This window comes from Carassius carassius, chromosome 31, assembly GCF_963082965.1.
Source record: "Carassius carassius chromosome 31, fCarCar2.1, whole genome shotgun sequence".
Classification (NCBI taxonomy): Eukaryota; Metazoa; Chordata; class Actinopteri; order Cypriniformes; family Cyprinidae; genus Carassius; species Carassius carassius.
In genome coordinates, this window is record NC_081785.1 from 5,860,181 (window position 1) to 5,873,472 (window position 13,292).

The following is a 13,292-nucleotide window of genomic DNA, read 5'->3' on the forward strand; positions in this document are numbered from 1 at the left end:
AGCCATGAAGGCTGCAAGTGTTTCTTTGGAGGTAACCATTGCCAACAAGATCATAATGACTGGAAGCGCTTCTTCCCATATAGTGAAGTGAAGTGACATTCAGCCAAGTATGGTGACCCATACTCGGAATTTGTGCTCTGCGTTTAACCCATCCAAAGTGCACACACACAGAGCAGTGAACACACACACACACACCGTGAGCACACACCCGGAGCAGTGGGCAGCCATTTATGCTGCGGCGCCCGGGGAGCAGTTGGGGGTTCGATGCCTTGCTCAAGGGCACCTAAGTCATGTTATTGAAGGTGGAGAGAGAACTGTACATGCACTCCCCCCACCCACAATTCCTGCCGGCCCGGGACTCGAACTCACAACCTTTCGATTGGGAGTCCGACTCTCTAACCATTAGGCCACGACTTCCCCTTCCCCTTTCCATAGCAATCCCTCTGCTCTTACAATCTAATTAGTATGATAGTGATTTCACCTGACAAGTATTCATTCACACTTTCACATGTGCTGCTGATATGGTTAGTCAATTAATGTTAGCTGGTCATTTTGTCAGGATACATTTTTTGGCCAATGAAACTTTCAGCAATTATTTAAAATGCATCTGATCACTCTAGAGTTGGGCCGATAGAAGATGCCATTGTCCATCACCGATGGCTGACAGACATCACAATGTTAAGCTTAAATCGTGATTCCTTTTTCCCCCTTTCCTGCAATCCACCGCATCCCAGTTCCATGTTCGGAAAGGAAATTAAGTGTACTATGGAAACCCTAAAGGGAATAAATAGTCTATGAGATGGGAGGATAAAAAAAAATATTTTCTCCACTGTATATTGTCCTATTGTATGATTATCAAGCAAGAAAGATAGATTGTTGATGTGTATTGGTAAGAACAGTCTGTCGTTCTATAGCCTACATTACACCAGGCCTGAGCACTGCTGTAATTACTTTTCAGTATAATTATATTGTCCTGTAAAGAGGCTGACAAAAGAAGAGTGTGGAGAGAAACTCTGCTTTTCACCCACCCACATTTCCTCCTCCTCACTTTCTCGTATTTCTGTTCTGTCTCTCAAACACCCAGAGAGAAAGAGTTCCCATGTTCCTCAGCTTTGATACAGTTAAATAGAAAGGGTTGTATAAAGTTCGAGCTCAGGGCGATGGCGGTTGTTGAGCAGCTGTGGGTGGACATAAACTCCCACAGTTCTACAGGAGCTTGGAAAAACATCCTTATTTTTTAGGTATTCATTTGTCTGTGTGAATGTTTTTTGGCATCCAGTGAGTGGAATGGAAAAACCATGGAAAAATGACTCAATCATAGTAATGTTTTTTTTATTAGTAGTACAATGCTAAGAAATGAGATTGGGTCTTGTGTTGCTGCATTACGTCACAAGCCAGGATCTATTTTCTTGTCAAAGAGTTTTCTTTTTTGCAATGTCGTGATTCGGAGGAATTCTATGAGATTTGTATGGAATTTTTCTGCCCTTTTATCATCCACCAGAAGAAAAGTTTAAGTTTAGAAAAGTTAAGCATTCTCTTTATGTTCTTGTTGGCAATTTAAAATTACTCTTAAAATCTCTCTCTATACTCAGAATTTGAGCTTATTGTGTATACATATTGTTTTTGTAATAAAAGTAGTGAGTCATCTACCTTGGCAACAAAGACTTTAGAAATACTAAGACGGTTCACCCATATAACAATGAGTGGGATAAATAGCGAAGCTTAATATTGTGGAATAAATCCGGTCTTCTAAATAAAAGCGCCATTGAACCATTGGTAAAGTCATTGCATTACTGCAGGTCCGGTCGTGTCCTGAGATGAGTGCTTAGGACTGCACATGCACACTGGCTGGGCCGGTCAGAAATTTACACATTTTAGTGCTATTTGAGGACAAGAAACAATATTAATGGATAGTTCCTGTCAGATTTTATTGCTGATTTTAAATATGTATGAGTTTGCCAGCAGTTTTTGAGATTTCCTCACTCAAGTAGATAGAGGAGTTGACCTTGCATGCCCAAAAATAGCTGATTGGAGGTGGAAGTGAACTGACTTTTCCTGAAGAGACTTTGACAACATTAGGCACAAAAACTTTTTAAAACAACATTTCAAAAATCATTTAGAATAAGATAAACCCACAATGCACTTCAACAAGATCACTCAAGGTTTTGATCCAAGAAAGGAAAAAAGTCTATTTTAGTGACTGTTATATTCATAACTGAAATGCAACTGTAGTAAATTCTTCCATGTAATAAAAATAAATTAGTTTAAGTTTTTTTTTTTTTTGTGCTGTTGAATCAAGGATTCCCAGTCTTTTTTGTCAGTTTAACACCTTTGAGTGTTTTCTTGAAATATTGTTAATATACTGTAGAGATAAGTTAATATTATACTGTATATATTTGTGTTGATTTTGTTTCAGTTTAATATTATTGATTTTATTAATAAGCTTTTAATCAATCACTTGTTTCAGATCCAAAACAAGCCTGATTTTATTATATTTAAGGATGTTGCATTAAGGCTAATGCATACTGACAGTGATGAGCAATGACCAAAGTAATTTAGTTTCAGTTGTATTTAGTGATTTGCTGCAGCAAAGTTGAGCAGTGACTGCAGTGGAACTAGTGTGATTTAAACTGTTGGACACTTGTAGATGAGTAGAAACCCCTACAGTGTTAGCGTGCAACAGCACAACTATTTGGTGACCTCCAGAGTGAACGATCCTGTAGAAACTCAGGGTTTTGTAGTAGAGCCATTCGACATGTGACAGCATCTGTTATTGTGTGTGTTGCAGGGGAACAGTGGTCTCAGCTTCCTGTATCGTGTATGTCGCGTGGCTCTTCCTCTCCAGCTCCTGTTGTTGGCCCTTCTGCTGCTGGCCTTCCTGCTGCCCTTGATGGATGAGGGTACCAGCTGTTCACTATCCAACAACTTCGCCCGCTCCTTCAGCATCATGCTCCACCATGACGGACCTCCGCCCACTTAAGCATCAACAGCAGCTTGCTACATACTAAAGGGATGTTCTGCCATCATTTACTCACCCTCATGTTGTTCCGAACATGCTTGATTCACTTTATTCTGTGAAAAAAAAAATTATTTTGTGTTGTTTTTGACTCACTGGCATTCATTGTATGATTAAAAACAATACAAATATCTTATTTGAAGACATGAGGGTGAGTAAATGATGACCGCATTTAAATTTTTGGCTGTGCTATTCCTATAAATAATTTTAATACTGTAGTTTATCTTATGTTTAAATGAAATTGTGCATGTTTGTATTCATACCACTTGTTTAAAATCTTTTTGTTGTTTTTCTCAGGTCACTCAAAAACTAAACTCTGTTTGGTGATGGGATATAACTTGTCACTGTATTGATTCTGATGTCAAAGATAAGACTGTCATCTGAAAGTTTCGAAATTAAGTTCAGTTTAAAATTCACAGAAGTGGAAAAGGTCAAAATCAAACAAACATTCCTGTATTGCTTCATAGCAAAGGTGCTGTGCACATGCGCTCATAGAATAGAGAGCTTTCGTTCAATGTTTTTTGGAAGTTGTGATTGCAGAATCACATAAATATATCCCTGTCTGGGGAGATTGTGCTTTTTTTAACTGAATGTTGGAACTCTGTGACCTTCTTGGTCTGTTTTGGATTTCTCCTCTTTTATTTTTTGCAAGCAATGTCTCAGCTGGAATTTCTAAGGGCCTAAAACCATCAGAGGTTGAGTTCAGTTATTCTTTCAGGTCTGCTTCTTTAAGGTCATGGTTTGATGAAAGAAATGACTTGATTTATTTTTGTCCAGAACAATGGCTTCTCTCAAAAACAGTCCGTCTTTCAGAGCTAGCAAAAAGTCAAAACCCTCTTTGAACGCATCCTTGAGCTTTTTGTTTGCAGTGCTACTCATTTTATTTAGAGGCATATTGCAAGGCTTTACAGATTTGAGTAGTATTTCACATACGCATACTGGACTGAACTACTTTTATCCTGTAGCAAAATCCCCTTTTTAAAATTGTATTTGGACCTCTCTGCATATATCTCCTATGACACATGATGAATTATCTCATGTTAAATGGCATGCATTAGTGCATGGTCAGAAAGAGACTTAACAGAAAGTATGCTGCATTTTTTAAAAGAAACCGTAACGTTGAAGCTTGGCATATCAGGTTATTACACTGTTTTTTTGTTTGTATTTTAAGGAAAAATTCACCCAAAAATGAATATTTGCTGAAAATGTACTCCACTTCAGCCATCCAAGATGTAGAGGTGTTGGTTTCTTCACTGGAACAGATTTGGAGAAATTTAGCATTGCATCACTTGCTCACCAGCTAATCCTCTGCAGTGAATGGGTGCCGTCAGAATGAGAGTCCAAACAGCTGATAAAAACATCACAATAACCCACAAGTAATGCACACAACTTCAGTCCATCAAGTACGTTATTTCTCTAATTCTGTTCTGATGTAGAAACCTATCTGTATCTTGTATGGCCTGAGAGCAAGTACATTCAGCAAATATATATCTTTGAGTGAACTTTCTTTAATCTCTTTTTATGTCAATGCAAACCCTTTAATGATCTGTACTGGTTTCATCAATGATACTGTAAATGCTAGACTGTACAAAATTCTGTTAAATAGTTCAGCTGTGTTATAAGATTGCCATGTAAGATAAATAAATGTATTCTCATATAGCCAGTTTACAGCACTGTGTGCATGGGAGAGTTTTCTCATTGGAGAGCTTTGATTTGGGAAGAAAATTCTTGGAATTATTTTCAAAGAAAGCTAAAAAATAAAATGAAAGCATTTAAAAAGGGTTGTAAGACAATGTACTGTATTAACAAAAAAAAACATATATATATATATATTTTGATTACCATATTTTGGATGAAACTCTTATAATGTATCTGTAAACCGATAAATATATATATGTACTGTATGACGCATATTACCAGTATTTTTGTATTTTACTCCAGGCAATAAACATGCAGTGCATTTTCAGTACTGTTTGTGTTTCTTTTGTTGCTATGGACTTGAGATTGAATAGATAAATGTGTGACTCAATATCAAGATTCCCATTCTAAACGCCAGTGGTACTCTTTTTGCAGGAAATGTATCTGTTTATCTGCATTCAGCATAGACATCACGCATTGGAGCACAGCTATAGGTCTTCCCTATCAATAAGGGCCTCATAAGGTCGGTCTGAGGTTACTATGCAAATTATTTGATTTACTTTGGATAGTTGGAAAGGAGAATCCATAGGAGGGTTTTTACATTTTAGCAGTTCACATGTAACTATGGTTAAGGAAATGTTTATTTGCATGTATTTGTAATTTCATTGTTGCCTTAGCAACAATGTGTGTGTGGTACTCAGTCACTTCAGATTTGTTTTTTCATTTCATTTAGGTCACCAGCTAAAGGGAAACCAGATCTAATTGAAGGATACTGCACAGCACTGTCAGAACAGCTATTTGAGTCACTATCACAGATATGCACAGATATGTTTTGGTTAAATATTGGTCATAGCGGAGTGCATTTATTGACTTATTCACTGTGTAGTCATGTGGTTGTTTGTCTTTGAGGTGTGTATATGAACTCTTGCCTATTTGGCACAAATATATGATGGCATATATATAACTTTAATGGTAAAGCCCACTCACTGAAAGCACGCTAAATTATTCAAATGCAATTCCTGTGAGTGGGAAAGAGTTGGATCTTTCCTACACGCTCACCCACATGCGCAGCGACAGATTTCACACTGCCGTTTCCTTCCTGCTTAGATATTTCTCTGGTGTGGAAATGCCATGTGTCATATCAATGCAATCCAAATCATGTTTGTTTGCTGATGCCTAGAAATCCTGGAGACAGATCCAAGTCGTGGTATGATGTACATTAGACATTCAGGTGAAAGTAATGGGGTTTGAATAATACAGTGATCATTAGCATTCATGTCCTTGTAGAACTCGTAATTACAACTTGTGAACTGGGAGGTTTTTGAGAGCTACAGCTTGTACCATCATTGTACCTGACCACCTCACATTCATTATCTGCTATGTTTAGGCACTGATAGTGTGATAACTAAAAAGTTAAAATAGTTGAAATAAAATATACATTCATATACATATAAAATATAAACATTCAAAAAGTTCTAAAACAAATTAAATTATTGAAATATTACAAAATAACCAAGTGCATAACAAAATGATTAAAATTGTAACTAACTGAAACTCACAACAACTGAAAACTGAAAAATCTAAGCAAAATATTACAAAATGTTTGTAATAGTGTATAAATAATCCTAAAATACCATTGTTTTACACAAATAACACTGACCCACCAATCTAGAGTTATAACTATTGGAGTCTGTTTTTAATAAGTAATTCATAATCTGGACCCACAAATATTGACCAGGTTCACTGAATAAAGAAAGATGAACTCATCAACCTTGTGTAATGTAAACGGAAATCAGCATTTTTTGCTAATAGAATTATCTTTCTGAGATGAAGCTGTAGTCACACTAGCCGGATGTACTCTAGCATGTGGTGTAATCACATTTAGCTGCTTAACTTTTAACTTGAGTACAAGTTACACATTTGCTGACTTAAGTGGGATATGAAAAACATGAGAAACTGCTGTTGTTAATGTGCCGGATATGACTCACATTGCTAAAGACTGACGTTTTCTCATTGGCTTAATAATGTACCAGAGTCTGGAAAATTTTTAACCTTGTGTGACTTACTAAGGAATGTTTTTTACTATAAAAATCAAGCAGCAATATCACTTGAGCAGATGACTTTTTGTAGCCCTGTCATTGTTAATTAATCAGTAAGCATAACAAATGGGTTAATGTCATTGTGCACCTGGTCTGTTAAAACCGCAGCTGAAGGAATCTATTTTATACACTGGCTGGCTAGAACCACTGCAGTAAATATTTAATTTCGTGGCATGTTGCCATGGCAGCCAAGGTTCCCATGTCAGGGGTGCTTTCCACTGGGAAAGTCTTGTGAATGCAATATAATAAAACAAATTGTTTTTATATTTTTGAAAGAAGTCTTTTATGCTCACCAAGGCTGCATTTATTTGATAAAAAAAATACAGTAAAAAAACATTCATATTTTAAAAAGTTATTAGTTTTAAATAATCATTTTCTGTTTTAATATATTTTAAAAATAATAATTTATTCCTGTGATGGCCAAAGCTATTTTCAGCCGACGTTATTCTAGTCTCATGTGATCCTTCAGAATTATAGTATTTTTACATTTCTTATTATTATCGGTGCTGAAAACAGTTTTGCTGCTTAGCATTTTTGTGAAAACTAATATATTTCCCCCAGGATTCTTTGATGAATGAAAAGAACAGCATTTATTTAAAATAGAAATCTTTCGTTGTTTTTGATCAATTTCATGCATCCTTGCTGAATAACCGCAATATTTCCTAACTTTATTTGTATTCAATATTTTAAAGAGTATTTTAATATTATGCATGCTAACATAAGACTTGTTAACATTATCTGTGAAAAACACAATCTGTATATTAAATCTTTTAGCTCCTGTCACAGCTATTTAAAACCAGTAAACATGACCAGAAGGTCATCCACCTAGAACCATAGTCTCAAGTCTAAAATTGTGAAGGTTTAGTAAAAGAGCTGTAATAAAAATATAACCTTAATGATTTTTATTGGCTTTTATAAAATGAGAGATGAGTCTAAATTAAATTTTTGTCATTACTTTTAGGTTCATATATACTAGCTAAGCACTCTGTCATAATATAAAATTACAGTTTTGTATGTGTTATTATAACAGCTGTAAAATATTGAGTTCACTGCAGGAATTAGATATGGCCAAGTGTGCATTATTTAGACATTATTAACCAAGGGAAGAGCATGTGATAACATCTCCCATCATAAACTGTTTATTGCAGCTATTGCAGTTGAATGTTCTATATGCCAGCAATAGCTGTCATGAGAATCTGTGTTCTTCAGAGCAGCGCAGGCTGAGCTCATCTGTGGTGACTGCAAATGGTTCAGCTGACTGACCTGATATATGGAATGACCCTATTAATTAAAGCCAGAGTATAATGATGCATTTGTAGTGGTCAGTGTTTTGAAAACCACTAAGGTAAGGTTGGAACCACAAAACCTGGTTAAATGTTCACTGACCTTCAGCTTCGGATCAAACGGCAGATAGGGTGATGTGATGTCACAGGATCATATGCACAGAGTTGATATAATATCATCCGAATGTCATGATGAATGGATCGAGTATTGTGTTTCATTAGTGTTCATTTACCCACCACTCTTACATCGCTGTAGCCTCCTCCTCTACGTTTCTCAGAGGACAGATGGTTGGCACCAGTGTGTTGGCAGCATTAGCAGGGCACTTGTTCTGTAAAGCAGAAAAAAATCTAGGGCCTAGGGTCAATGCACAAGATACACAACAGCTGTGGCCTACATCAAAATAAGGTGAGTGTCAAATATAGAGGCAGAATTTCTGCCTAAATTAAATATAGATTCAGTTGGTGAATTTTTATATTTATCAAATTTCAAAGCTCAATGACTACCTCGAGGTTTTAGAATGATTGTTTCCAATATTGATCAATAATGCATATTTAAATTTTGCAATATTGACTGTGGAAATCCAAAGGTTGAAACAACACACTCTCATGATAGTTCATGGTAGTTTTGGGGCAGCTGTGGCCTAATGGTTAGAGAGTTGGACTTGTAACCTGAAGGTCGCAGGTTAGAGTCTCGGTGCTGGCAGGAGTTGTGGATGAATGAACATTGCTCTCTTCCACCCTCAATACCCATGGCTGTAGTGCCCTTGAGCAAGGCACTGAACCCCCAGTTGCTCCCCGAGTGCCGGATACAGCTGCCAACTGCTCCGGGTGTGTGTTCATGGTGTGTTCACTTCTCACTGCTGTGTGTGTGCTCTTGGATGGGTTAAATGCAGAGCACCAATTCTGAGTATGGGTTACCATACTTGGCAAAATGTCATAACTATTTAATGTTTTGGCAAATTGGTGGCTAATTCGTATAATCCTATTTCAGTCATGACAACTCTTGGAAATAGTTTATAAAACATTTTATTAATGTAAATGGAGAAGTACTAGGTTTGGTACTGGTGGACTTGATCTGCTATGCTGCTGCTGCTGGAGCTGTGCAAGTATGACTTGCTTCTGCAAAAAAACATAAATAAAGACATGCTGCTGCAAGAGAGAGAGGTAGATTCCCCAAGCAGATCTAGGCAGGTGGTGCAGGGGAGGTGCTGGGCTAAAGAAAATGCTCTCACAGGAACTTGTAATGAATGCATGATATTATGTACTTGCATGTGTGCTGGCGGTTAAAAAATTAAATAAAAAACTCAAGATGCGATAGTTACATTCACAACTTTAAAAAAATTAAATATTCAGGTAAGTTATAATAATAATAACATGTAATAAACATACTGACTTTAGCTAATTTGCTCAACAGTTCAGAGACGTCCCTATAATAATGCAAACGTTAATCCTAAAATTTTGAAAAAGAAGGGACGAAACAGCACATTCTCACAGGAATTCATAACTATTTAATGTTTTAGTGAATTGGTGGCTAATTCATATCTCATTTGTAAAATCTACTCATGATGATGGTTAGCTTAGCAGTGAAACTTCATGCTTAATTTTCTTAAAAATCATATGTTTTCGTACAAATCACAACTTACAAATTCATACAAAATCGACACACACACACATTGAGAAGTTTTTTGGTCTTTAACCAGGTAAGTTGATCAAATATTGTACTACACAAGATTCTCTTTAAATTGTTGCTTCATCATGACAGTAGTTAACTTGAAATAGAAAACCAACCAAAAACCAGGGGGGCAGGGTTTCATTTTTTTTTAAGCACCCCTGGGCACCGCCATTGGCTAGCGGACCCCCACCTGCTGTTAGCATTCCATTGACTCCCATTCATTTTGGCGTCACTTTGACAGCAAATAACTTTACATCTGAGGCTTTAAAGACTCCATTTGTCCATTAATTATTTATAAAGAAACATGAAAATATATAAAAGGCTCCATTACCTTGTATCGTACGTCATGGTCCCGTAGAAGCAGTTTTTGTAAAAAAAAATAGGCTAACGATTGCGTCATAACCAGCGACTCTCTGTCGCACAGTAGAGAAATTACCGTATGGACAGGAGGAGAAGCTCGCAGGCAATCTTTTACTGTCTATGAGGCTATCAGGAGGACGTGGAGGCATAAAGTTAAGGGAGATAATTAATCAGAATACTTACCAAAATGTGCTCCTGTTCACGCTCGCCTTCTCTGGAAGATTCGGTGGTGATTCAGATTTCTCTTGGCACAGTGATTAGAAGACTTACAGGTTGATCACGTGACATCTACGTCCTCAAGCTCAGTTTGAGTCTGCGCAGTACGCCCGACCCCCAGGAAGTGCGTGCTTCTAATTGACTTCACTTGTCTCCGTTTGAATCCAATGGGGTCGCTGTTTCCATTTCTTTTACTCTCTATGCCAAAAACTAGAGAAATTTCCACTGATGTCTGCTATAGTGCCCCCTGCAGCAATGCTGGACAGTGCATACTTGCATCGGGTTATAATTCATGTGCCTGCTCTCCACTTAATGAAGTCAAGTTTGTGTAGTTTATTCCAGTCACATATATGAATAATTAAATTAAATAAATATACAAGTGAAATTAAACAATATTTTTTTAAATACAACCACAGTGTTATTGTAAATCAAAGGATTGCTTCATGGCCTCAGATGTTGTTGGTTTTATGACCTGATAAGCATCATCTCCAGTGGTACATTTAAGTTAGCAACATACAAATACTGCATACTATTAGATTATAGACATGCATTTTAACAAATTACCTTAAACAGATCAGTAATTTCCAGTAAGCATGCACAGTCCCAGATAGTGTTGTAAATTTAACCCAACAAATCTTAATCTTGCGCATTACTCATCATTGCATTATAAGAGTAGAATGCTAAGGACAAAGACTTGGATGAAATATTTAGTTCCAGCTTCTGTTTTTTGGGCGGTTTTTACTTCTCATCTTCTTCCCTGTTACACAACAGCCGCCTCTGCCTGGAACAGAGGGTGGGTGAACACTGGTGCTCATCAATCTTTATAAATATTCTGCATAACTGACCCTCATAGACATGTTTTATCATAATCACTGCAATGCAAAAACAACAGCGCTGTTACACCTCTTTTTCTCTGTCACCTCTTGTTCTCACTGCTGTGTGTGCATGTGGATGCGTAAAATGCAGAGCACAAATTCAGAGGATGGGACACCATTTTTGGGCTATAAGTCACACCATGTTGTCAGCACTGCATTGCTCCTCTACAGGAAATCCCTGTTAATAGGATATATAATAATGACTTGCTTTGGGACCAAATATCAGGATGTTGTAGTCAGCTGACTGTACACCACATCACTACAGTATATTTTTTAAAGAAAGCACTAAAATACTAAAAACACCAAGCACTTAATTTATTGGGCACTTGCTTTTACTTTGCATTGTAAAATACCTATATTACTGAACTTAAGAAATTCATTGTGAAATATCAGGCCACCGTGATTAAATATAATCATAATTGGTATGGATGTTAAGTTTTGCAAATGATAATTTTGTAAACTAAACAGTGATGAGCAAAACCAATCTGATATTTTTTCCATAAAGGGCTACTGATCAGTTTGAAGGCTTGGGAGACTTTAAAAAGAAAATGTTTGCTGGTCTAGGGAAGATATATCAGTAATCTCGTGTTCACTCATGTTCCTGGGTGATTAAATTCCATCAAGTGCAAAAACAGGCGGATCAAGATAAAACCTACAGTAGTTTTAGCTACTGTGCTGCCTCTGCACTGTTTTACTATTGTTTAATCGATAACCTTTACCTAGACTCTTTTTGTTTCTTATCAGGTTGACTTATGCAGTTTTTGTTGGTTTCATTAGAAAAGCTCTGCAGGAGTGGTCACGAAAATAGATAGTTGTTCATTACAGCTAACTTTAAACGATCAATGGATATGTGTTCGCAGGATGGGGGTGGGTAGGTGATTTGCATATCACATGAAGCAGATATTGCTCGGTCATTGTGTAAAACTTGCAGCGAAGCCACATATGAACGACTGTGTCTTTCTCATTTACACGGCACATATGCCGCATAACACCGCATACAGACGCGATTCTTTCAAGACGTATTTCGTCAAGTGATCAAGAGCGAGAGAGACCATCTGTTTGAAAGTCTGATTCACTCAACAGTGAACCGATTCGTTCTGATGGTTCGTTCAAATGAATCGAATCTCATGGCTGATTCACCTGTTCTATTGAGTCTTCACTCAAAATAGCCTCAAAAAGTCATGAAGGATTTGATTCTGTGAGTCACGATATTCAATCTTAACTCTGAATTAGCGATTCTCATAATGGTTTAGGGTCTCATAATAGGCTAATAAGATATTAATATACATCTAACATATTTTACCTGTTTAGTTTTTTTTAAGTTTAAGTATGTAGGAACTTTGATTCAAATTGAATATGTATCAATAGCCTAAGTGTAGGCTTCAGTTCCTTGGGTGTTGCTTTCTAGAAGTTTCTAGAAGAAGACATGGAGCCAGTTAATGCTTATCAACAATCAACAATCAACAATCGAAATTTACACTCATACACTCATAAATTTTGGATTTTGAATTTACTAACATTTATTTTCAGAATGTTATTTTGTAAAGAAGAAGACCTAGAAAATGGAAGCCCATATAAAGCTGAAAATACTTATATGACATACAAATATTACTATTAGCTCCAGGGTTATTATTATGAGATAATTTCTAAATTTCAAAAAGGCATCATGAGAATTATTAGGCTAACTCATAATTACAAATAATAATAATAATAATAATAAAGAGATGTACTCATAAATACAAAAAAAGCTTTCTGTTATTATGAGATTCCCAATATTATAAAATGTTAACTCATAATTCCCCGTTTTCTCATACAAAGCTTGAATCTAGTCCCAGACTAAAATGCATGTGTGGTCTGTTTTAATTAAAAAATAACAATAAATAATAATAAATATTGTAGCCTACTGACATATCTTAAAATAAAGTGCCTTTGATTAGTCTAAGATGCACCCCAGGAAAGTTTTTTTTTTTCTAAGGCATGTTTATAAAAAATACTTAAATTAGCCTATCTATTTGAACTATGGCCTAATCGTGACCTAATCTAAACCCTGGTCTGTGAAATCCGGCCAATAAGACTTATATATAATACAATATATAATACAATAATATAATAGCTAATATAATACAATAACAT

The 13,292-nt window shown here is 36.3% G+C and overlaps 1 protein-coding gene and 1 long non-coding RNA gene across 3 annotated transcripts in view; one reads left to right on the plus strand and one right to left on the minus strand.

Annotated features, from left to right (window-relative positions):
* Positions 1 to 2,990, plus strand: part of LOC132111418 (nesprin-3-like) — a 46,650-nt gene extending 43,660 nt beyond the window's left edge. For both annotated transcript variants that reach the window (XM_059518686.1, XM_059518687.1), the window contains exon 18: positions 2,789 to 2,990. In XM_059518686.1, coding sequence (XP_059374669.1) covers positions 2,789 to 2,980 — 192 coding nt within the window. In that variant the 3' untranslated portion in view covers positions 2,981 to 2,990. The remainder of the gene's footprint in view (positions 1 to 2,788) is intronic.
* A 4,890-nt stretch (positions 2,991 to 7,880) lies between these two features.
* On the minus strand, positions 7,881 to 11,180 carry LOC132112019 (uncharacterized). Its single transcript, XR_009424868.1, has 2 exons — positions 10,849 to 11,180; positions 7,881 to 8,365 (listed from the first exon to the last, which is right to left on the minus strand). It is a non-coding gene; the product is annotated as an uncharacterized LOC132112019 (long non-coding RNA).
* Between the last annotated feature and the right edge of the window lie 2,112 nt (positions 11,181 to 13,292).